The sequence below is a fragment of the Armigeres subalbatus genome, chromosome 2 (genome assembly GCF_024139115.2).
Source record: "Armigeres subalbatus isolate Guangzhou_Male chromosome 2, GZ_Asu_2, whole genome shotgun sequence".
Classification (NCBI taxonomy): domain Eukaryota; kingdom Metazoa; phylum Arthropoda; class Insecta; order Diptera; family Culicidae; genus Armigeres; species Armigeres subalbatus.
This window is the reverse complement of record NC_085140.1, coordinates 414,336,575-414,363,109: the sequence shown is the minus strand read 5'-3', so window position 1 is coordinate 414,363,109 and position 26,535 is coordinate 414,336,575. Positions and strand designations below refer to the sequence as shown.

The following is a 26,535-nucleotide window of genomic DNA, read 5'->3' as shown; positions in this document are numbered from 1 at the left end:
AACGCCATTGCCGATGATTGTTAGACTGGCACACTCTAGAAGCAGATTGGATTAAGCAATAGAAAAAAAGGTAATTTCCAATCATTATTGTAAAGTGGTAATACGGTAATACGATAGTAATTGAACAACTACAAAAAAAAATCCAAATATTCTCATTTCAGAAATATCATATGATTTTCCGATATATCGATATTTTCATTCCAATATATCGGTGATATCGATACTTTGATTCAATTATCGTATCGAATCAAATATCGATATTTTGAAGTATCGGAACGTCCCTAGATCAGGTAAAGTAAATTAGACTGTATTGTTTTGGTACAGATTTATCAGCTGTCATAAGACGAGTTTGTACCTTGTTATGACAAGTGAAGACACTAAAAAGCTCAACATAATTTTCGTTTATCATAGCCAAACAGATTTATCGTTTATCATAGCCAAATTTTTGTCATTGCAATGAAAAGAGTGTGCAGCTCTCGATGCAAAACTCGATTTCTTTGCAGCTAGTTGCTTAAAATACTATTATAGGAAAATGGTATTTCGTCGAATGAAGAGCATAAACAAAGCTTGCAATATTAAAGTAGACGAAACCTACACATTTGCCGTTTTTGCTATGAGTGTAGAATGACGATTAATATAACTAATAATCTCTATTGTTTGTGCTATTGTGCAAAGCTCATCAGTTTATTCTAGTACATAATTATATAATTTATTATTTGTTAGATAGAACTCTAAACAGTTCCTACGCCACTTTTCTGAACATACTCTGGCTTAACATAGTGTGTGCCGAATACGAATGGACAATATTTTGGACGCGCGGGTGGCTCATCCCGACATGCCTCGTTTGCGTTACTCAAAATAAACAAACACCACGAATCAGTCACACAGGAAGTCTGGACCGGTTGCGGTAGAGCTACAAGAGCGTATATATTAATCAACGTAAAAAGCACTGTCACGATGATAACACTCCAACATCGAGTTGAATCTTGCCTGCTCTCTACGCAATGCTTCCACTGTGTGTACTTTGATAACCTATAAAACATCAACGGTCCCCCAGCAAGTGAGTTAATTTCTCACTAGCTGTGCACTTGGTCGTGTGCGGTGAACGGTGACAGTGTTAACGGTTAGGGAAGCAACGGATTCTGTCAATTAAGTGCATTCGTCATAAACGCAAGCAGCGATGGAACCCTTGGATATAGCCATCACCGTGGTGATGGTCCTACTGGCGATCTACTTGTATCTGGACAAAAAACATTCATATTGGGCCGATCGTGGCATTCCGTTTGTCAAGCCGAAATTTTTCTACGGCAATGCTAAAGATTTCTCCCGCTCGGTGCAGGTTGGGCAAGCATTCCAAGAGTTCTACAATGAGCTCAAAACGCAATCGTCGTTCGGCGGGATTTATATGTTCACGAGACCGGTCGCCGTCGTGACGGATCTAGAGCTACTGAAGTGTATTTTCGCTAAGGATTTTCAATACTTTCACGACCGAGGTAATTTCTACAACGAGAAGGATGATCCTCTAGCGGCGCACATGTTCAATCTAGAGGGAAGCAAGTGGAAGATGCTGCGCCATAAATTGTCACCGACATTCACCTCCGGGAAGATGAAGATGATGTTTCCAACGATTGTGGCGGCGGGGAAACAGTTCCATGAATTTCTGTACGAGAAAGTTCATCACGAGAGCGAATTCGAGCTAAAAGACCTACTTGCACGATATACTACGGATGTGATAGGTATGTGTGCCTTTGGAATTGAATGCAACTCGATCAAAGATCCAGATGCGCAGTTTAGAGTTATGGGACGTAAACTGTTTACAAAGCCGTTGGGTAAGCCGAAATCATTTTTGACGAACACTATGCCCGCTGTCGCAAAAATGTTGGGAGTAAAGATTATCCCGACTGACGTCTCAGATTTCTTCATGAAAGCTGTCAGAGAAACAATTGATTATCGGCTTCAAAACAATGTTCGAAGAAATGATTTCATGGATTTGCTGATACAAATGAGAAATCCGGATGATACCAAGAGCGGTGAAGGGCTTTTGTCGTTCAACGAAATTGCCGCTCAGGCCTTTGTGTTTTATTTGGCTGGTTTCGAAACCAGTTCTACTTTACTCACTTGGACGCTGTATGAACTCGCTGTGAACCAGAATATTCAAGAAAAGGGAAGGCAACATATCAAAGACATTTTGGAAAAGCACAACGGGGAGATGACATACGAATCTATCACAAGTATGAAATATCTGGATCAAATATTGAACGGTAAGTTTGATAAAAAGGAAATATCTGATTGATTAGTGTTTCAAATTTGGGAATGATTTTTCAGAGGCTCTGCGTAAGTACCCGCCAGTTCCAGTACATTTTCGAGTGACTTCCAAGGATTATAATGTACCGGATTCAAAATATGTGATCGAGGCTGGCACCCGTCTGTTCATTCCCGTTTATGGTATCCATCATGACCCTCAGATTTTCCCCGATCCTGAGAAGTTCGACCCGGAGCGATTCAGTCCGGAAGAGGAGCAAAAACGGCACCCCTACGCGTGGACTCCATTCGGGGAAGGTCCGAGGATTTGTATCGGGTTGCGTTTCGGTATGATGCAAGCCAGGATTGGTTTGGCATATTTGCTGAACAGCTTCAAATTTTCCATCGGAGAAAAGTGCCAAGTACCGCTGGAGCTAGATATAAAAAGCTTTATTCTTGCTCCGAAGGGTGGATTGTGGTTGAAAGTTGAGAAGATATGAGATTTTGTTCATAGTTAAGTAGATGTGAAACAATTTCGAAATAAATAGTATTTATATTTAGCCAATTTCAGATTCAATTCTGTTATTGATTCTTATAATGTGAACATGCTGCTTTCCATAGTGGTTCCATATGACCAATAAGGAATCGACAAATAGAATAATAATTATCGTAGCTTCTTTTTGAATAATGTAAACGACTTCTTCTTCTTCTTCTTATTGGCATTACACCCTCACACTGGGACATAGCCGCCTCGCAGCTTAGTGTTCATTAAGCGCTTCCACAGTAATTAACTGCGAGGTTTCTAAGCCAGGTTACCATTTTTGCATTCGTATATCATGAGGCTAACACGATGATACTTTTATGCCCTGGGAAGTTGAGACAATTTCCAATCCGAAAATTGCCTAGACCGGCACCGGGAATCGAACCCAGCCACCCTCAGCATGGTCATGCTTTGTAGCCGCGCGTCTTACTGCACGGCTAAGGAGGGCCCCTTGTGAACGTAATGTAAACGACTAGCAGATAAATATTGGGCTCTCTAGCGGAATGTCTCAACCTCTACCTTCGCTTTTATCTTTAATCTTTATAGATATGTTTTTCGACCTCAACTGGTGGACTCACATCTTCAGTATCACGTACTTGACTCGACTTACGAGTTGAGGGCGAAGTACGTATTTGTAAAGATTACAACGTTGTGGATTCAAATGAAATAGTACCTAACTCGTCTCATGACAGGTAAACATTTGTTTTAGAGATTGATCCAGTCATAAATGTGAAGAAAGGGAAGAAAGTCGCAACAACTTGCGATACTAGTCTCCTCCACGATATCTCACCACCATCAGAATGGAGCAAGCATGCACTCGAGTGCCATTGCCAGTGAATAACGTACACAGCAAAAAAAATATTAAAAAGCCGTGACGCAAATTTCCAGAACGTACTCAAATAATCGATGTAAAACAAGATTTAATGTATTTTTACATCAGATCGATGTTTTATTACATCACTCACGGTAAAATACAACCGGCGAGACTTTATTTTGTTGCTTAAAATGAACGTAAAATTACCTGCATAAATACTATCATATCCCGCGCAAAATGATGCACATCATGCTGGTTGTAAATAAAACGTAATGTTACCTCTAGAACAACGCTCAAAACGCGAAAAGTAATGTAATTCTACCTATAAACATGGGTACAATCTGAATCCCCAACTGTCAGTTCGGTGAAAATTTTCATCAACCGCAGTTAGAAGTTTACCTGCAGCTGATACCGGCAGCTTTATGTGTTGTTGTTTACGAAAAGTTTAGCTTTAAAAGTTGTTTTCGATCTTCCCAAGTAAAGTGAAGTGATTTACTTCCAATTGGAGTTCGCGGCAAATGAGAATTTGGAATCATCCTGAAAGATTTTTTTAAAAAGTGAGTATTTGGCTGTCTTTTATTAAAGGAAACAGTTCCGCATAAAAAACCAGACTTCAATATAGTTTAATAGTTTTCTTGTCCTGAAATACAGCGCTGCCACTTCGGATCATCGATATTTATGCCAATTTCCTGATTTTATCCGCCTGTTGACGTTTCGGAATGTTCCAAAAGCGCTGCGCTGCTGCTGTCGTTTCAAGCCGTGCGTTGAACAAAGCGAGAGTGATCGCCGCGCCCGCAGTCGGAAATATATGTTTGAGTATTCAAACAAATTCGGAAACCAGAGCATGGTGCTGGGAAATAATGCAGGTAAGTTTCCGAACGGAGGTAGACACTTTCCATTTAATTGTCCATATCGCGTTTATACCCACAACATAATTTTTATTGCAGATGGCATGGAGAAAGCAGTTTGCATTTTGTTTAGCAGTAGCTAGGAAGTTATTTCAGGAAGTGGTTTTACACATCGAGATTACAACTACTATTTACGACTGGAAATAATCTATTCCTGAAGTACTACACCCGGAAGTGCACCCAAGAGCAGGGCTATTTAAACATTTTCCGTAACTAGAAGTACAAACAAAACATAATTTTGAGGAGACCACAAAGTGATGAAAGTGACAGAAAGGTAATTTTTCGCATTGGATGATTGGTATGTATTTATGAACAGACAATTCCACACAGGGCTGATTTACCATTGTGAATTGATGTATATATTGATTTTTTTATTGAAATTTTCCTATTAAATGAGAAATTGAAATTCTAACAAAGGAACTAGATATAAGAAATTGGAATAGAAAATTAAATAATTATTCAAAGCCTGAATTCCAAATTCAAAATTTAAAACTTTATTATTTAAATTTTATATTTTATATTTTAAAATTTAAAATTTTAAATTCAAAATTTTAAATTTTAAATTTTAATTTTTAAATTTTAAATTTTAAATTTTAAATTTTAAATTTTAAATTTTAAATTTTAAATTTTAAATTTTAAATTTTAAATTTTAAATTTTAAATTTTAAATTTTAAATTTTAAATTTTAAATTTTAAATTTTAAATTTTAATTTTAAATTTTAAATTAAAATTTTAAATTTTCAATTTTTAATATTGAAAATTTAAAATTTAAATTTAAAATTACACTTAAAAACTCACGGCAAAACTCCTTGAGAAACTCCCGGCGAAACTCCTCAAGAAGCTTCCGGCGATATTCCTGTAGGAACTTTCTGATAAATTTCTGAAGGAACTTCCGGAGATAGGCGAAACTCTTTAAGATGCTTCCGGTATTCCAAATTTAAAATTTAAAATTTAAAATTTAAAATTTAAAATTTAAAATTTAAAGTTTAAAATTTAAAATTTAAAATTTAAAATTTAAAATTTAAAATTTAAAATTTAAAATTTAAAATTTAAAATTTAAAATTTAAAATTTAAAATTTAAAATTTAAAATTTAAAATCTGAAATTTAAAATTTTAAATTTGAAATTAAATTTAAAATTTAAAATTTTAAATTTTAAATTTTAAATTTTAAATTTTAAATTTTAAATTTTAAATTTTAAATTTTAAATTTTAAATTTTAAATTTTAAATTTTAAATTTTAAATTTTAAATTTTAAATTTTAAATTTCAAATTTTAAATTTCAAATATAAAATTTCAAATTTTAAATTTTAAATTTTAAATTTCAAATTTTATTTTCAAATTTTAAATTTCAAATTTTAAATTTCAAATTTTAAATTTCAAATTTTAAATTTCAAATTTTAAATTTCAAATTTTAAATTTCAAATTTTAAATTTCAAATTTTAAATTTCAAATTTTAAATTTCAAATTTTAAATTTCAAATTTTAAATTTCAAATTTTAAATTTCAAATTTAAAAATTTCAAATTTTTAATTTCAAATTTTAAATTTCAAATTTATAAATTTCAAATTTTAAATTTTAAATTTTAAATTTCAAATTTAAAATCGAAAATTGAAATTTTCAAATTGTAAATAATAAATAATAAACTTCATATTTTAAATTTTAAGTTTAGAACAACTTTCCAGGAGTATCCGGGGATGTGCGTAAGATTTTTATGGTCTAGGTTTCACTATTTGTTTTCAATATTTTTTTTTTCAAGAATTCGTAGACAATTTACCTAAAGAATTCCCGGGAGGAATGATTTTGTTGAATTCTGAAGGAATTATAAATAAATATCAGAAGTGTCTTATTAGTAATTTCTGTAGAGTTTGCGATGTAATTTATAAGGCATTTTTGAAGGAACACATAAGAAAAAATCATGAGAAATTCTAAGGCTGATTATTTAAATATACAGGACTTTTCGGAGGTTTTCTGAGCAAACTTCTTGATAGAGGACCTATAGAGGAATTAATAAAGGAACTCTCAAAAAATTGCAGGAATTCCTTGAGGCACTTCCGAAGAATTTTATATTCCTGAAGGATCTTCCGTAGAAATTCCTGGAGAAACTTCCGGATGAATTCCTGGAAGAATTTTCGGGTGAATTCCTGGAAGAACTTCTGGAGGAATTCCTGGATGAACTCACCTAAAAACTCCTTGAGGAGCTTCCAGCGAAATTCCTGTAGGAGCTTCCGGTGATATTCCTGTAGGTGCTTCCGGGGATATTCCTGTAGGAACTTCCGAATGAAATCCTGGAAGAACTTCCGAGGGAATTCCTGGATAAACTTCCGGGGGACTTCCTGAAGGAACTTCCAAGGGAACTGCTGAAGGAATTCCTGGAGGAACTTGCCGAGGAATTCCGGGAGAAAGTTAAGGTGAATTCCTGGAGGAAATTCCGGAAGAATTCCTGGAGGAACTTCCGGAAGAATTGCTTGAAAAACTCCGGAGGAATTCCTGGAGAAACTTCCGAAGGAATTCCTGGAGGAACTTCCGAAAGAATTCTTGGAGGAACTTCCGGAGGAATTCCTGAAGAAACTTCCGGAAAAAATCCTGGAGAAACTTTCTGAGGAATTCTTGGTGAAACTTCCGAAAGAATTCCTGGAGAAACTTCCGGAGGATTTCTGGAGAAACTTCCGGAGGAATTCCTGGAGGACCTTCCAGAGGTATTCCTGGAGGAAATTCCGGAGGAATTCCTGGAGAAACTCCCGGCGAAACTCCTTAAGAAGCTTCCGGCGATATTCCTGTAGGAACTTTCTGATGATTTTCTGACGGAACTTCCGGAGGAAGGCGAAACTCTTTAAGATGCTTCCGGCGATATTCCAGCAGGAACGTTCGAATGAATTCCTGTAAGAACTTCTGGAGGAATTCCTGGATGAACTCAAGGAAAAACTCCTTGAGGAGCTTCCGGCAATATTCCTGTAGGAGCTTCCGGCGATATTCCTGTAGAAACTTCCGAATGAAATCCTGGAAGAACTTCCGAGGGAATTCCTGGGGAAACTTCCGGGGGAATTCCTGAGGGAACTTCCAAGAGCCCTCAGGCTGTAGTCTCGATAATAAATAAAACTTCCAAGGGAACTCCTGCAGGAACTTCCGAAGGAATTCCTTGAGGAACTTACGGAGCAACTCCTGGAAGAACTTCCGGTGGAATTCCTGGAGGAAATTCCGAAAGAATTCCTGGGGGAATTTCCAGAAGAATTGCTTGAGGAAGTTACGGAGGAACTCCTGGTGGAACTTACGGAGGAATTTCTGAAGAACTTCCGGAGGAATTTCTGGAGGATCTTCCGGAAAAAATCCTGGAGGGTCTTCCGGAGGAATTCCTAGCAAAACTTCCGGAGGAATTCCTGGAGAAACTTCCGGTTGAAGTCCTGGAAAAACTTTCGGATGAATTACTGGAGGAACTTTCGGAAGAATTCCTGGAGCAACTCCCATCGAAACCTTGGATTTCATGAGGGAACTTCCAGGAGAATTCCTGGAGGTACTTCCGAGGAAATTCCTGGATGAACTTTCCGGGAGAATTCCTGGAGGAACTTCTGGGGGAATTCTTGGAGGAACTTCCGGTGGAATTCCTGGAGGAACTTCCGGAGGAATACCTGGAGGAACTTCCGGAGGAATGCCTGGAGGAACTTTTGGAGGAATTTCTGGAGGAACTTCCGGAGGAATTCCTCCGTTAGTTCCTCCAGGAATTCCTTCTAAAATTCCTCGGAAAGTTCCTCCAGGAATTCCTCGGGAAGTTTCTCCAGCAATTCTTCCGGAAGTTCCTCCGGAAGTTCCTCCAGGAATTCTTCGGGAAGTTCCTCCAGGAATTCCTCCTGAAGTTCCTCCAGGAATTCCTCCAGGAGTTGCTCCGTGAGTTCCTCCAGGAATTTTTCCGGAAGTTTCTCCAGGAATGAAACTTTTTGAGGAGCTTCCGGTTATATTCGTGGAGAAACTGCCGGAGGAATTCCTAGAAGAGGTTGCAAAGCAATTCGTGAAGCAGTTTCCAGAGCACTTTCTGGAGGAATTTAAGGATCAATTTGTGGAAAATTTTTATAGAATTTCTAGTGCATGAAATTAGCTCACGCCGACCAAATAAATAAAAAATAGGGTCGTGAGTTTGAGTCCCATCAAAGGGAAAGTGGTTACCTCCAATACATTTTTCAAATCATATGAGTTTTCACAACATTGTAAATTATTGTCCAAGTCAGGTGGTTTAATCCCCGGAATACAGGCTATTAACTTTGATTGAAAAAAAAAAACAAAGAATAAAAATATAAAATTATAAATAACAAATAAAAAATAAAAAAATAAAAAATTCAAAATTCAAAAATCAAAAATTAAAAATTAAAAACAAAAAATTAAAAATTGAAAACAAAAAATTAAAAATTAGAAAATGAATTTTTTGACGAAAGCACAGAATTAAGACTTTAAAATCAAGGGTTATGTATTATTAGATTGTGGGAACAATAAAATGAGTTAAAACTAAATCAAATGTAAAATTATTTCCTCTGAAAATGAGTTTCAGAAAATGAAAGAAAAAATCCGAACACCCCTAACCATGCTGCCGAAAGCAGGATTCATCCTGACCGGTTTTTACGTCGATTTTTCATTTACATCGAAAATATTACGTCAAAAACCGATTACACCCCTTTATTTAGAAGACGAAATATCGAGTACGTCGACTTTTAGTTACCTCATTCAGATGTAATAAAACATTATATTTACGACGGCGATGATGTGCATCGAATTTGATGTGATATTACTTTTTATTTTTTACTGTGTAACAGGTCAGTTACTCACAGACCCAACTGATGCAAATGTTGCATCATATATTCGGGAACATCGCATATTTTCTGAGTGGTTTGGTGAAAGGCTTCCTAATGGATACCACGAAAAAAAAGATCAACAAATTCCAAGAATCCCTCTGTTTGGTGTTCACTGACTATGAAAAAGCTTTCGATCTCCAAACTACGAATATATGTGGGGCGTATTAGGACGCAAGGGGGCTTTTGACAAAATTGTAGGCCTCATTGTAGCGCACTACGAAATGTGCCGAGGTAGTTTTGTTATCTGACCCCACCCAGGTAGTCACTGGAGTGAGGAAAGGATGTATTCTATCTCCGCTACGCATAACCATCGTCTTGCCCAATGGCGTCAGAATTTCTGAGCTTCAGTGATCTACATTACTACATAACTTCGGTTGATGCAGTTAATACTGTAATGTTTGCTAATTCCATGCAGATTTCCCCAAAATTTAACAAAAATACTACAGAGAAAATTGCGTATGCCGTTAACCCCAATATCCATAGCTAACGATCAACGGGTAGAAAATTTAGTATATTTTCATTATTGGACTGTCTAGAAATGTATAATCAGTTCTAAAAAAAACAGTTTGGATCAGCTACTTCGGACTTTTTGTTTCAACCGGTAATGGATGAAAAAAGATACATTGTGCACATTTCTTATATAGTCTAAAGTATACAATGACAAAGTAAAATGTGTTCCTAGTTTATGGGGGCATGACTTCGGTGAAACGATTCTCGCTGTTGATATGGCGATGCTGTGATCATTGATGATGATGACGCTGACTGTACACGATGGATAAATCTTGCTTTGCGTCACTTTTGGCAGGAGCATGAAATGAAATTTTGTGGCATGGAACAGAACAACATCAAGTAAAATAACAAAGAAAAAATGGAGGGAATGTCTCATTTTCGTTCGCTTCATGCGCGATAGGGATGAAAAAGCTGTATGGTCGCAATGTCGTTTGGCGGAAAGGATAACGAGTCGGTAAAGGGCCAATTGGCCGACTTGATCAACAGTTAATTGATAAATCAGCTTTTTTTTACAAAACGTTCTGGATTTAATTCTTTTGATTAGCTCGGAGTCTGGCCAGTCTATTCAATACAGAACGGTTGGCTGGAAAAGCTTCCTGGTCAATTAACTGTTGGTCATATGACCCTAGTCGATTTTTTAAATTATTTTAAGACTTGCGCTCCCTTAACTATCCTCTTTTAAACTTTCAATAACGTTTGTTGATCACCAACCATGCCATAAGCAAATAAAATCATCATATGCAACGGTGACCGAAACTCATTTGTTTATTTAGTTTACATCTAAACAGATAACACTGAATCAACAATTTGACGCCACAATACACGGTTCGAGGACGCATCTCTCCAACCACGAATGCGCCCCACGCTCACCAAGCCGTTTTGCCCCTGGTCTGCCCACCTCGCTCGTTGTGCTCCACGTTGTCTCGTACTTGCCGGATCGTAAGTGAACACCATCTTTGCAGGGTTGCTGTCCGTCATTCTTGCAACATGCCCTGTCCATCGTACCCTTCCGGCTTTAGCTACCTTCTGGATACTAGGTTCGCCGTAGAGCTGGGCGAGCTCGTGAATCATTCTTCGCCGCACACCTTGCACACCGCCAAAGATGCTCCTAAGCACCCGTCTCTCGAATACTCCGAGTGCTTGCAAGTCCTCCTCGAGCATTGTCCATGTTTCATGTCCGTAGAGGACAATCGGTCTTATTAGCGTCTTGTACATGACACATTTGGTGCAGTGGCGAATTTTTTTTTGACCGCAGTTTCTTCTGGAGCCCTCAGTAGGCCCGACTTCCACAGATGATGCGCCTTCGTAGTTCACGACGAACATTGTTATCAGCAGTTAGCAAGGATCCAAGGTAGACGAATTCCTCGACCACCTGCTTCCCAGGCGGGCCCCTGCCGCTGTTCAGTCTAATGGCTCTCGGCTCCCAGTGCTCCCGGAAGCGACCCATCATCAGAGCTTAAAATATTCATCTTCATGAAGCAACTTCGGTTCGAATTTTGACAAACATCGCATGAATATTCAAAACATAGAATGACATAGTCAGACGACTACTCCACGAACTCATTCATTCGACTGTCACTGAGTGTGTTTACTATGTGCAGAAAAAAAAACATAATTAGGATTATGTTTACCGTTGAAAGTGCCTCGCGGATGAAAATAGGATTCAGTCCTGTGTGATAAATCACTTTACTCATTTGAAACGTGTTCAGATTCCAGATAATTTATCAATTTGTAAAATGTGCATAAATATTCAATGACTAATATTCAACTGAATATTGACTGTCCAGAGCCGACTATGAATGTGTCGGAAGTGAACTGACAAATGAAGAAAAATGGACTTCACCAACAATTTTCGATTATTTTACACTCTGCCATCATTCGCTCTTACAAACGTCGCAGCAAAAGTCAAGGAGCGGTAAATCAACAGGTGACTGACATGTGACTAAAAACACGCATTCCAATCCGGCCGCTGTGCCAGCCCATACTCAGCGTCGCCAGGCCCTTTTTCTTAACGAGAGGTACTGCCCAACCTTTTGGAGTTTCTGGGCATGGCAAGGGGGTAAAAGGTATCCTGAAAAAAACTTCATCAGAATTTTAATATTAGATTGTAAAGTTTGAGACCGGGGTCTCCCAAGGCTCGGTTATTGTAGTGACCTTTTTCTTGGTGGCGATGGAGGCGTGGTGGCGTCAATTTCGGCCGGTAGACAACTCAGGCTGCTTAGGTTCATACCGCCGTCAGTAAAGTGTAAAGTAACCTAATGAGCAAAGTCCGCTGAAAACGGAATACCATACCCATCAAAAAGAGCATCAAACTTCTGGGTGTGACAGTAGACAGACAACCAGGCGAAATCTGATTAAAAGTATCGCCGTACGCGTCTCCTTGTGGCAGACGCGGTCATTACTAGCCGATTCCTCTACGGTCTAGAACTAGTGCGCTGAAGCGCCGCACTGTATTACAAAACCTGTTGGCTACTTAAAAACGGAGGCCAGCCACTATACCTGTAGCCACTATACCTGTAGCCTCGTATATCAACGAGATACCTGTCATCACATCCCCCTTTCTATAAATAATATATTAACAAATAACACTCAAATATAATAAAGCATTCATAACACACTAAACGTTCAACAACTTGTACGTCATTCGTTTGAGTCACGTAAACAATCCATAATAAGGATAAATACTCGAGAGTATCTATATAGTGTTTCGCTAGAATCTTCAAACTTTACATTTCATGCGTAGCTCACTAATTGTTAAATTGCAATCAAGTCAAATTCAAATAGATGATAACACCTCTACCATTTCCAAACAGATTGATGTATCCAGAAATACGTGGTATATCGACTAAAAGAATTCGACGCAGGTGTTTCGATAATCAAACTGAAAATAATTGCAATTTTAGGCTCAGTTTCGTTTAATATTTGTATTGCAACTTAAATTGATTAATGAATTATTTTAACTATTCTACTCTGCTTTAATGTCAAATATCTCTTAAGATATGGTCAACATACCTTTCTTTGATGCTTATCTCCAATTGGGAGCTACATTTGTTTGATAATTATACCCAACGCATTACAATTATTTTATTGTATATACAAGCCTTTCCTCAACATGGATACATTCCATGGTGGCTTTAGTCGCCTCAATTCAGCATGGTCCGTGGCTGCATGTCGCCCGCCACGCAGTCTTACGAAGGACCGCAAACAACCTTTTTGTGCCCGTCAGATCGCTGTCGAGGACTATTTTCACCTGGTGGCAATCCGACATTCTGGCTACGGCTATCGCAGTCCTCCGACCATCGCGGTGTGAACGATGGCTGGTTCTCCCAACTTTGATGCAACTCGTATTTTTATATCTTTACTAAGAAGACTTTCAGCCCTAGGCTGGCTCGTCTCCGAACTCGTATTTTATATTTGCCCTTCTCAAACACTGTTCTTTAGAAAACTCCAAATTCTCATCGATCCTCTATGAGCATCGTCCAGGTTCCGTGTCCGTAGATGACCACCGGTCTAACCAGCGTTTTGGAACTAGTCATCTTAGTACGGCGGTGAACTCAATTCGATCGGAGCATTTTACGGATTCCAAAGTATGTACGACTTCCTGCCATAACGAACTTCTCCGCTGGCGCCACAATCGGAGTACACCAGTGAGTCCAAGTACACGAGCTCCTCAACCATCCCAACCAAAAAATCGTGGAGGATTGTTAACCTTGTCCTTCTCGTACGGTATTTATGTTTTTATGCTGTATTTGAATATATATACTTTTTTAATAGATACAATTCTGACCGCAGATAATATGTGTGAGCAAGTATTCTAGAATATTCATTGTCGAAAACACAGTAGCAAACTCAATTCATAAGTTTGTAAAAGCATATAGTGCCTAATACTCTATAACTGATTTATTTATTTATCATCAGACTAAGGCCGGAGTGGCCTGTGCTGCACATAAAAGACTTCTCCATTCAGCTCGGTCCATGGCTGCACTACGCCAACCACGCAGTCTGCGGAGGGTCCGCAAGTCGTCCTCCACCTGATCGATCCACCTTGCCCGCTGTGCACCTCGCCTTCTTGTTCCCGTCGGATCGTTGTCGAGAACCAATTTCGCCGGATTACTGTCCGACATTCTGGCTACGTGCCCGGCCCACCGCAGTCTTCCGATTTTCGCGATGTGAACGATGGATGGTTCCTCCAACAGCTGATGCAACTCGTGGTTCATTCGCCTCCTCCACGTACCGTCCGCCATCTGCACCCCACCATAGATAGTACGCAACACTTTCCTTTCGAAAACTCCCAGTGCGCGTTGGTCCTCCACGAGTATCGTCCAGGTCTCGTGTCCGTAGAGAACTACCGGTCTTATAAGCGTTTTGTAGATAGTCAGTTTGGTACCGCGGCGAACTCTATTCGATCGGAGCGTCTTGCGGAGTCCAAAGTACGTACGATTTCCAGCCACTATGCGTCTCCGAATTTCTCTGCTGGTATCGTTATCGGCGGTCACCAGTTGACCCAAGTACACGAATTCTTCAACCACCTCGAATTCGTCACCACCGATAGAAACTCGTGGTGGGTGGCTCACATTGATCTCTTTTGAGCCTCTTCCTATCATGTACTTCGTCTTCGACGTGTTGATGACTAATTCAATCCGTTTAGCCTCGCTTTTCAGTCTGATGTAGGCTTCCTCCATCCTCTCAAAGTTACGTGCCATGATATCAATGTCGTCGGCGAAACCAAATAACTGGACGGAGTTCGTGAAAATCGTACCACACGTGTTAATCCCTGCCCTTCGTATTACTCCTCTAAAGCGATGTTGTATAGCAGACACGAAAGACCATCACCTTGCCGTAACCCTCTACGGGTTTCGAAGGGACTCGAGAATGCCCCTGAAACTCGAACTACGCACATCACCCGATCCATCGTCGCCTTGATCAACCGTATCAGTTTATCCGGAAATCCGTTTTCGTGCATTAGCTGCCATAGCTGGTCCCGATCGATTCTATCATATGCGGCTTTGAAGTCGATAAATAGATGATGTGTGGGCACGTTGTATTCGCGGCATTTCTGCAATACCTGACGTATGGCGAACACCTGGTCTGTCCTGTCATAAGACGAGTTTAAACAATCCCATTAGATTCCACCACTTAATTGTATCCTGACAGATACGTATTTCGACCTCAACAGTGGGCCGTCTTCAGTGTCTTGTCGAGTCAAGTACAAGACACTGAAGACGGCCTTACTGTTGAGGTCGAAATACGTATCTGTCAGGATACAATTAAGTGGTGGAACTCCATGGGATTGTATGAGCTCGTCTTATGACAGGTGAAAACACTCCACTAAAAGCTCAAAATAATTTTCTTATCAACCTGGTCTGTGGTAGAGCGTTCACCCATAAATCCCGCCTGGTACTGCCCCACGAACTCTCTTGCAATTGGTGTTAGTCGGCGGCATAAAATTGGGGAGAGTACCTTGTAGGCGGCGTTCAGCAATGTGATTGCGCGGTAGTTGCTACAATCCAGCTTATCGCCCTTTTTGTAGATGGGACACACGACACCTTCCATCCACTCCTGCGGCAGAGTCCATCCTCCCAAACCTTGGTAATCACCCAGTGCAGCGCTCTAGCCAGTGCTCCACCACCGTGTTTAAACAGCTCTCCTGGTAGTTGGTCAACTCCAGGGGCTTTGTTGTTTTTCAGCCGGCCGATCTCCTCCTGGATTTCCTGGAGATTCGGAGCCGGAAGTCGCATGTCCTGCGCGCGTGCTCCTAGGTTCATTACCATACCGCCACCGTTGTCTGCCATATCGCCATTAAGGTGCTCTTCTACAAATATTTGCTATCTCGCTAATGTCGAACTTAAGTGCATGCATTTCTAACTTTCTTAATGAACGCATATTGCCTCCATTTTTTATTACAAAGCCTCTACTGCGCAGATTTTTACGATTTCATTTTGTACGTATACTTTTTTTTCATGGACTACAACTACATCATTCACATTTTATATACTGAATTTCAGCCCTCGGTTTAATGGCAATGACCTCTCAGTGAATTTATTCACAGCACCTTTGCGTTCTTAGTGAACTCAATCACAGTGCGTCTTGCATTTTTTTGGTGAATTTAATCACAGCGCTTTTTTGCTCTCAGTGAATTTAATCACAGCGCCTTTGCGCTCTCAGTGAATTTAATCACAGCGCTTTTGCGCTCTCAGTGAATTTAATCACAGCACTCTCAGCTTCTATCAGTAGATTTCACACAGTGAAATCAATTGTACCACAATTTTTTTTAAGTTCTTTCCTGAGTTATCTTTCACAGCAATCACAATCTAACAAACCAGTTTTGCATCTAACTTCACACTTATCATTGAATCAATTCACTTCACAATCTTATCACATTTATTAACTGATGAATAAATTAGCGTAACACCATCATTTTTTTCAAATTTTCAACGTTCCACATGTTGTAACAAAGCTACATACGATGAAGATTACCATTTACGACACAGTTATATTCATTAGATTATTGACCATTAGTTAAAACGTAAATTAATTTCACTATTATCATAACGACTGATTTCTGAGAAATGACGATGGCCATAACAATAATTATTCTCATCACAAAAAATATTTGTTTTATTTTAGTTTGCAATATTTTTATTGAGACGTAGAAATAAATCTCAACCGTGTATTTTAATCTCCTTGAATTCGAATGAATCATTCGAAATAAATGTTTAGAACCACCTTTATATGCTGAAGAATATGACAGGGTTTTCCGTGATTTCTACATAACGTTTAACTTTTTGAAACTTCAAATCGTTTAACCCAGAAGATATAATTATATATAATATAATTATTAGTGGCCTGTTTACAAAATACTTGATTTGTTTCTACAATGGAAGTATATACATGTCGTTCATATCTATGCAGAGTAGAAATAACATTACGTTTCATTTATCTTCAACAAAAATGATGAAACCTCAGATGTTGTATACACAAACAGCGAATATTCAATTGGAATAGAAATTATGCCAACACATATGTTTCTGTCGAAATATTTCATCCAATAATTATTGGAAGATGTTCTCACCCGTTAATGTCACACCATGCATGGCTACAACCATCATCTTTCATGCTTATATGATTACTTGTTATGGTTACAACCTGACCCAACAGGCGCAAATGAGAGCAATCATCTATCATTAGAAAAGTGTTTTTACATTCGCCGACTACTTATGACGCTTATGACGATAATGATGAACTCTAGAAAATTGTTAACCAAATTCTACATCTATAATCCGTGCATATTGCAGCGTGGAACTGCAAAATAAACACGTCAACTAAGCCACATCTAATCTACATGAAATAATTAATAATCATGAGCTCGACCTTTCTCGATATATATTAATGTGTTAACTGAGCTATAGTTTCGTCATGCTCTATTCGTGACTTACTTGATTCCAGAACGAATGATACAGCATTTACGGCAGCGGATGCTAAATACATCATCCTGTAAACACTGAACAAGAAAAGACAATACAATCACTTGTAATTGCGTTTTCAAGTATTTAAGCATCAGACACTAAAAACTTCATAACATCCCTATCCGTCTCAATATCACCATCAATCGATATAGGTAACACTAAACACAAATTAATGCACTCTTCCGCACTTCTCTTCCACCTGTTGCTGTCCATTAGCCACGAACCACGGCAAGCGAAGGCTTTCTTTTAAATTCTATTTTTTTCACTTTCTTTTGTGCGGACATGATCACCGCCATAGCGAGCACTGCACACGCGTTTTCCTGCATTATGAACCACCAAACTAAACAATAATTTAGGAAATTTCTTGAAATTGTTTAGGTATTGAACAATATTATAACAACGATGCTTCTATTCAGCAAAAAACGTGCGAACAGACGAAATGTTTGTGACTTGTTTTTTCTCCTCGTCGCCATTTATGGTATCCGCGTGTGTTAAGCACGAAGGTGTATACAAGACTAAGTTCTCTTCAAATGCACTGTTCAGCATGCAATTGCTGTTGCACTACTACTTAGATAGTGTGGCATACGCGGATGTACTCCATAGTTACTACCTAGAGCAGATCAACATGATAATATTGATATATGGTGTATATATCAACGAGATTCCTGTCACCACAATAACAAAACATGATATTAACTTGTTTGAAATAAGAATAAAAATAACTTGTGAAAATAACAAAAATTTGCCCCGAAATATCATAACAATATCAGGTTTTGCTATTAGCAAGAACAATCTAATAGCTCAAAATATTGATAAGTTCTTGTTAATGGCAAAACCTGATATTTTTATGACATTTTGGTGCAAATTTTTGTTATTTTCGCTTATTATTTTTACTCTCATTTCAAACAAATTCATATCATGTTTTATTATCAATAACACGTTTTACTGTTAATGAGCTATTCTCTTCTACCCGGGATAGGCATCGGACTTGGCGTCATGTACTTTGACGAAAGCCTTGGGAGAGGTTAAGTACGATTTCAATCCAGGTAGGTAAGCCCAGTCGGTCAAGTTTTTCAATCGCCACGTCAAATGCTTTTAAAAAGTCGAAATAAATAGCATCGCCCAGGCTACGGTTCTCCAATTCGCTTAGAACTGTGTGCGTAAACACCATTACTGCCCATGATTTCATAGTTGACGTAACAACCATTACACTTGCGCATGTATATCGAATAATTTATGGACAAACATCACAAATTTAAATCATTTCAACCCGTAAACACTTAAAAGAGAGTTGAAATAAGCAACGGATCGATATTGCAGCGCTTGAATATTCCTTAAAAACGCGTAATAAGTTAAATTCGCTGAAATTTCAAATGGTTGATACGTCAACTATGAAATCATGGGCAATCTGTTGGATGTCGCCGAGCGCTTTTAATGAACCCATGTAGATGTTCGGAAATGATGGACTATACTGTTGGGTAAAACACGCCATGCAAAAAACTTTCAAAAACTTTAGCAAAACAGTTCAAGATGGATATCGGCCGGTAGTTCTCTACACTATGTATGTTGCCGGAATTAGTCGGGAACGATTGAATTAAGCTTCCAAATATCTGGGAAAAACAGTCGCCTAGAGTTCGATACCAGTGCTGAAGCACATTGTTTGATGAAGGTGAGCGATCGGGTCCCGGTCCATCAAAAGCTTAAAAAATATTCGCAATGCTGAGAGCGACTTGAGGAAGCCAGACGGAAAACGACGGGATATTTCAATGTAGTTCTCATCCAATGGGGCAGGATTGTCGTCGTGTACTGAGCGGAAAAAGCTGGTAAACAAATTTGCTGTTGTAACAGGTATCAACGGGAGGAAAGCGTGAGATAAGCGACGTTAACAAGGATATGGTTCGATCGCTTTCGTTTTCTAATGTGGGCCAAGAACGATGAAGGATCATTTTTTAAATTTACTTGAAGATTTTCCAAATACTCATGGAATCGACAATGCTGCATTCGGGTGGTGTACTCAACTTCAGCAAACCGCAGATTAGTCGCAATCACCTGAGTCCTATTTCGGAAGATCTTCTTCCTGCATTTTCGTAAACGGTTGCAAAGTTTCCGGAGCTGTGGCATTCACCAGGGTTGATTGAGCTGTTTAGATAGTCGGCAGATTTTGACTGGCACGCATTGAATCGTAATCCATGCATTGAGTCGTAATCACATCTGTTGAAGTCGTAGTCGATGCTAAATGTAGGTGCAGATCATTCATTGCGAGAACGGACGTCGACGGTTAAAACGAATGGCTTGATGAGGGTCAATTTTTAGAACAGCAGATGGAGACTCGAAGAGGTCAATGATACATGGATCTCTTACGAACACCAAGTCAATACGTTTACCGTTCGCGTTCAGAAGATCATTGATCTGATGCAATCCAGAGGATAACGAGAGCAACTTCGAGATAGGGCAACTTCCTGTTCAGTTGACGCGTTGATAGGCAGGTATCCGTTAACTTCGTCATCAAAATGACAGACTAGATTTGGTAGATTATAATCTCCAAGACAAACGATATTGCCGTAATCTAAAAAAGTGACGTTTGCGCCATTTTTCAACATACATGTTTTCCATTTTTTTTGTTAAAAAGTACGTTGAATACTACTCGTTAACACCATTTTTGGGAAATGGCGTATACGTCACTTTGCCAGATAACGGCAGGATAATGCCACGATGATAGATGGATTGGTGCCACGAAAAACCTTCAAAGGACAATCAGAAAATGCCATAGAAACTTCGTCAAAGTCGCGAACCTCTTCGACTGTAAAGAAAGATCACTTTCCACTTTGATACACTTCTCTTTCTCTTCAAATAGAAGCTCAGTAGAAGAAAGGGCGTTACACGTTATAACGTCACCTAAGTTGCCCTCTGTTAGCTTACAAACAATCTTTCCTTTTCATAAATTATAATAAAAATATTCTTCAGTATAGACCTATCGTAAAAATGTTTCACCTGACTAAAGAAAGATTGATCATGGTCATCGACCATACTGGTGGATGGTATAGTCTCTTTAAGTTTTGACATCGATATTCGAATTTTAGAAACAACGATTTTGTAAAATCTGGATCACTTATGATGTAGCAACGGATAGATCCTGGTTAACGTATAAATTTATATATCGATCTTGATTGAAACCACATGTATTTACTCACAAATGATGATGATGTATACCAAATGGCGCAATATCAACATGTGCACGAACGAGAGTCTGAATCTTATCTATTTTCGATTCTAATTGAAGTACCTTCGTATCTCCAATTAATTGAACTGTATGAGCGACACACGTTGGGGTATTCAATCATTTTAGCAGAAAAAAAACAAAAACTCATCTTGTTAGTCAATAAACAATTATTTGTGTTACGTTCTTCATGTGAAGATTATTTCTATTAGATTATTGGTAAACCTGCCCGCTTGTGAATATTTATAATAAATATGTTTGATTTCAAACTGAACTACAGAAATATGATTCTGAATAGTGTTTAGTCGTATGGGACAACATATATCCTGCTTACTTACATTAATTACCTAAAACAAACATTTAATTTAATTTGTAGTTGATAATATGTATAGCAGTTTGAGTGAAAATATTTTTTACAACTAGGGTGCACAATTACCCCTAAGTGCGTCTTACACTTGGTTTTCGCCCATGTTCACACTTCTTTTTAGTCATAACATCAGACAATTGGGATTGCCTGCTCGCGGTGTAATGATCTTTAGGCAATCGTATGGAAAACTAACTGAGCATTTTCTTTTCGTTTGGATAACATAATGATATTACATTTCTGAGCCAACTTGAATTCGAACCCGCACTTTCTGGCATGGTTCTGTGATGTAAACAGCCACTGAGATGCGGGAGGGTCTTATCGCAATACAACGATAATGCTTTTTATCACCGAAACCGGTTCGGCGCTTCGTAAAGATACAACTGATAACCAACAATCACATCCATATGTAGTTCCATTTATAACCTACGCTATACGATAGCATAGGTCAGTACATAGCCATTCTATAGTGGGTGGAATACCCAAACTGCGTTCATTGACTATCAAAACACCACCGATGCTGCTGTACCTTCTGCTGTCGTTGGTTACGTTGGCCTACTTCTGGGTTAGCAGACGGTATTCCTACTGGAAGCAACGTTCGGTGCCATTTGTTCAGCCCAGCTTCCCGTTCGGAAATCTTCAAGGTTTGAACCGGAAGCATTTTGGATTTCTGACGCATGATGTCTACACGCAGCTGAAGACGACCGGAAGCAAATTCGGAGGAATGTTTTTCTTTGTGAACCCGGTGGCTCTGATTTTGGATCTGGACTTTGCTAAGGACGTGTTCGTGAAGGATTTCCAGTACTTCCATGACCGTGGAGTGTACAGCAACGAAAAGGCGGACCCCATCACAGCACATTTGGTCGCAATGGAGGGAACGAAATGGAAGAACTTGCGGGCAAAATTGACTCCGACTTTCACCTCGGGTAAGATGAAGATGATGTATCCCATTATTACAACAGTTGCTGAGGAATTTCACAAATGTATGGAGAACGAAGCAAATAACGGAAGAGAAGTTGAGATGAAAGAGTTTTTGGCGCGGTTTACGACTGATGTCATCGGGAATTGTGCTTTCGGTTTGGAGTGTAACAGTTTGACGGATCCAGAAGCGGAGTTTAGGAAAATGGGTAAAAAAGCTTTGACCTTATCGTCGATGGGCTTCTTACGCAGAGTACTTAGTGTCACGTTCAGAGATTTAGCCAAAGCGCTCGGTGTGCGACTTTCCGATCCAGTAGTTGCTAATTTTTTCATGAATGCTGTTAGAAGAACCATTGAGTATCGAGAGAAAAATAAAGTTCAACGAAACGATTTCATGGATTTGCTGATCAAACTGAAAAACGCGGAACCTATTGATGAAAAGTCTGATCAACTCGGACCGTTGACATTCAATGAGATTGCTGCGCAGGCATTCGTGTTTTTCTTGGCTGGATTCGAGACATCGTCCACTGCAATGTCCTTCTGTCTGTATGAACTAGCCAAAAATCCGGAATTGCAAGAAAAAGCAAGACGCAATATCAATGAAACATTAGCTAAGCATGGAGCAATGACTTATGAAGCAGTGCATGAGATGCGATACATTGAAAATTGCATCAACGGTAAGTATTTCTCTATTTGTCATGATTTTATATTTCTCATTCGATTTCCCCCAAACAGAATCCCTTCGGAAGTACCCACCTATTGCGAACATCTTGCGTAATGTGACTAAACCGTACCCGGTACCTGGCACGAACGTCACTTTGGAGAAAGACAGCCGAGTGCTACTGCCGGTGTATGCAATCCATCACGATCCACAGTACTACCCGAATCCGGAGCAGTACGATCCCGATCGGTTCAACCCGGATCAAGCTGCCAGTCGTCATCCAATGGCCTTTGTGCCGTTCGGGGAGGGTCCACGAATTTGCATTGGCCTTCGGTTCGGAATGATGCAAGCGCGGGTCGGGCTGGCGTATCTGCTGAAGAACTTCCGCTTCACACTGTCCGAGAAAACGGCCAGCCCGCTTAAAATTCTAGCAAACAGCACGGTGCTGGCGTCGGAAGGTGGATTATGGTTGAAGTTGGAGAAACTGTATTGAACGGTAACGATCGTTCCTTGTGGGGCTTATCTCAAATTCTGATAAATTTTTAAGTAATGTTTTAATTAAATTAAAGAAATAGGAATAGGTGTGCTTTTGTTTTGACTTTTAATGTATTTTCATGCCCATATTTGGAGCATGCGAATAAACGCATGCTGTTACATCGAAATGAAGTTAAACGGTGCTTGCTAGTCAAATTTAATTGAATATTGAATGTAAATTCGTTTGTTGAGATTTTCTGCAATATTACACGTCGTTGATTATTCAAAACTACTTGCTGTGCGTCTTCTTCATTAGAAATTATCATTGATATGGAAGGTAACATATGAATTCATAAATTGTTGAGTTCACTACGAAATTTACCACGTCATGCGCTAGTGCTTTGAAATGCATAAATTTTGCATAGAGAAGATCACGTATTTAGTGCGCTACGTCACACGAGTTAACATTTATCAAATATTACATCAGAATCGCGAAAGCTAAAAACATAGTTCGGATCAATACCATCAATGGAGCGAACTGTAAATGCAACCCGTGCATTGGTTAAGTTATTCAACATGCGTGTTGAATGTACACAAATGTTTGCCCATCTTCACTTTAGAGAAAACAGGGCTTTATAATTGACCTTCTTTTAGAACTCATTTACAAACAGGTTTTACAACAGTTCTGGTAGCCAGCTTCGTAATTGATTTATTTTGCAAGAGTATTTACTGGGTGTTGGCAAATTATCCGTACATATTTTGATAGTATGATTCTACAAATCAAAAACAGACAATAAAGGTTCCCCCAAACACACGCGACGCGACAGTCGCGACGCGATTCTATCGCTTGGCGACAGCGATTCTGTCGCCGTTGGTATGGAAGCGTAAATAGAACATTGCCTGCAGCGACCCAACGATAGAATCGCGGCGACTAGTTGTCGCCGTCGCGGCGATGAAATCGCTTAGGTCTGGGGGAGCTATATGGGCATATTCTGAGAACACTGAGCGTCATTTCATGTATAAAAAAAAATCTTTGTGAATGTTTTTTTTTCGGTTTTTCGAACAAAAAGGAATTGCCTTCCTACTCACCCGATTTGGATTGAATTTATCATTCGGTATGGTCTATCTTGAAATCAACAGCCATCAAAACACCGAACATATCATCGAGACATTTGAAATCATGTCACAATCGTAAAACAGGTGTGAAAAGTATCTGTATAGAAACGAGCGGCCATCGTGATTTTTTTCCAAAATAATCGAAGGCGTACAACTCAGGATACAGGGGTCATATTAATGTGAACAAATTCAGCTTGGTTTATGTAGTCCTATTATAATATCATGCAATTCATGCTGGTACTTTAATTTATTCTAAAAAATATTTAAAAAGCTTGTTGTACGGATAATTTGCAGACACCCTGTAGTGGTGTCGTCCATTGAGGTCCATAGTAATTATTGTATGAAGCTGTCATCAATCTTCAACTCGCTGATAACATGGCTGGTCACGTCGTTGAATCGCTGCAATTTGTCTGTCTATCTGGTGTTGACAATGATAGTGCAGAGCTGTTTCTGAATCATTTGAGATACTTCAACTGTAGGTGGGATGAGGTTACCTTGGAGAAGCAACCTACTTCAGCTTGTTCTTAAGCGAATTACGTCTGAATAAAATTTCTACGAGCAAATCGAAATCAACACTCAAACTACCAGAGAAAATAATGTTTTTCTTGACGGCTGGGTTTTGCATATTTAACCTTTCAGGACAAATATATTTTCGTTCTGACTTAGTTCCAGACCGGAAACTGTAGCAAAATAAAATTTCCATATTATCAAAAATATCCAAAAGGAAATCAAAATTGGACAACATGAAAGCCTAAATGAAAACAATTAGGTAGTTTCAAATAAAATTATGAAATTATGTTCGTTTCCATTTTGAGTAGTTAATATGGTGGACGATTGAAACTAAACATGAGAAAAATTAAATTCCTGAGTTCAAAAAGTTTCTCGTTGCTATGTAGCTTAGAAAAGAAACTATAACATATTATCACAGACAAAGATAAGTAAAACTGATTGAATTCCCATCGTCCATGCTCTAATTTATAATTTGGAACCGTGAAAGAGGAAGGGTTTCTTGATTTTTTTTCACATGGATAAAGTAGATCGTAGATATATTATGATAAATGTAGACTTATGGTTGGTATTTTTTGGAAATACGGACAAACTAAATAGCACTAATTTTTGAGAAAGGGTTCACATCCACCATTGTAGCACTTCAAGTTCAACCTCTCTAGCTTGGCATACTGCCCCCGCTTACGTAAAGGCAATCAAACTCATCAAATGCTTTAGCCAAGCAAGCCTTTGGTACAGCAGAGTGCGATTGAATTCGCATTCTATACCGTCCCGCCCAGCCCGTTACTGGGGGGCATGGAGTGCGATCCTCTCGTTTAATAAACAATGTGCACTCGCTTGACTGTGGATAGTAAATAGTACAATAGTAAAGCACATGTGGAGATTGGACAAATCAATCATCCGAAAGATATTCAATTTGCAAAAAAAGAGAGCCAACCGCGGTGGAGGTTGGTACTCGGATTCTGATGGCTTTTCCGCAAACGTGACCTTTAAGTGGTCTTGTTGTGTAGGGGTTATAACGCCTATCTGGAGAGTAGGAGGTTGAGGGTTCGAGTCCCTCCAAGACACGTGGATTCTTTTTCGCAAATTTCATATCAATTTGTCTATTTCGAAACATATGCTGTGCATATGCACAGCCAAGATATTTAACAAAAAAATGGTTTTCGTACGGCCGAGTTGCAATTAATTATAGTGCCCCCTGATTGACATCTTCAACAAATCCTATTCCGCTCTCTTACTGATAGATTTTGGTATGTGAGACCCCTTTTTTTCCTATGGCTAAAAGGAGTCAGCCTCTCCTTTTGGCACTTCTTGAGGAAGGCCACGTCCTTAAGAATAATTGCGATCCTTCTCTTCAAATCTATAAAAGTACTACGCTCGGATGCCATCTTGTTCATAAAATTATTTTGAGCTTTTCAGTGGAATGTCTTCACTTGTCATAAGACGAAATTGTACCATCCCATTTAATGACACCACCAAATTTTAATATTTGATGTTGTAATTGAATGATTTTCCAGATATACATGTTCGGCTACCTTAGACCTAAACTCATAATTTGATCCCATATCAGTTCTCCTCTTAACCCTACTTACTTCTGCAATATGTTCTTTGAACCTTTTTCATTTAATGATCTTTTTGTTTGACCTACATATACTTTATCACACTGTGAACAATTAATTTGATAAACCCCTGCCTTATTTAACATTTCTACTCTATCCTTTGTGGAGCCCAACAATGTATCCAGTTGATTGTTTCTGCTGAAGAATACTAAATCGATGCCGAATTTCCTTAGTCGATGGCATAGCTGGTGGGTGATGTGTTGATCATAGGGTACCGATACCCTCTTCAGCGGTTTATCGATCGGTGTCAGTGTTGTCAGTTCGTTTCTTCGTAGGTTCCTCTGCTTCTTGTTGATAATTGCTTGTATTGTTCTTTCCTTGTATGTTGATGGGCTTCCTGTAGATT

The 26,535-nt window shown here is 38.9% G+C and overlaps 2 protein-coding genes across 2 annotated transcripts; both read left to right on the top strand.

Annotated features, from left to right (window-relative positions):
- The first annotated feature begins 1,055 nt into the window (after positions 1-1,055).
- LOC134213388 (probable cytochrome P450 6a23) lies at positions 1,056-2,806 on the top strand. Its single transcript, XM_062692403.1, has 2 exons — positions 1,056-2,261; positions 2,326-2,806. The coding sequence occupies exons 1-2, from the start codon at positions 1,181-1,183 to the stop codon at positions 2,739-2,741; spliced, it is 1,497 nt and encodes a 498-aa protein (XP_062548387.1). The 5' UTR covers positions 1,056-1,180; the 3' UTR covers positions 2,742-2,806.
- Positions 2,807-21,344: 18,538 nt separating this feature from the next.
- Positions 21,345-23,053, top strand: LOC134217678 (cytochrome P450 6a8-like). The gene is made up of 2 exons (XM_062696488.1): positions 21,345-22,489; positions 22,548-23,053. The coding sequence occupies exons 1-2, from the start codon at positions 21,412-21,414 to the stop codon at positions 22,964-22,966; spliced, it is 1,497 nt and encodes a 498-aa protein (XP_062552472.1). The 5' UTR covers positions 21,345-21,411; the 3' UTR covers positions 22,967-23,053.
- The last annotated feature ends 3,482 nt before the right edge of the window (positions 23,054-26,535 follow it).

Bases quoted from the DNA above. Each gene is read 5' to 3' on its own strand.
- LOC134213388 (XM_062692403.1), top strand. From the start codon at position 1,181: ATGGAACCCTTGGATATAGCCATCACCGTGGTGATGGTCCTACTGGCG. The intron at 2,262-2,325 runs GTAAGTTTGATA...ATGATTTTTCAG, and splicing joins TCTGGATCAAATATTGAACG to AGGCTCTGCGTAAGTACCCG.
- LOC134217678 (XM_062696488.1), top strand. From the start codon at position 21,412: ATGCTGCTGTACCTTCTGCTGTCGTTGGTTACGTTGGCCTACTTCTGG. The intron at 22,490-22,547 runs GTAAGTATTTCT...TCCCCCAAACAG, and splicing joins CATTGAAAATTGCATCAACG to AATCCCTTCGGAAGTACCCA.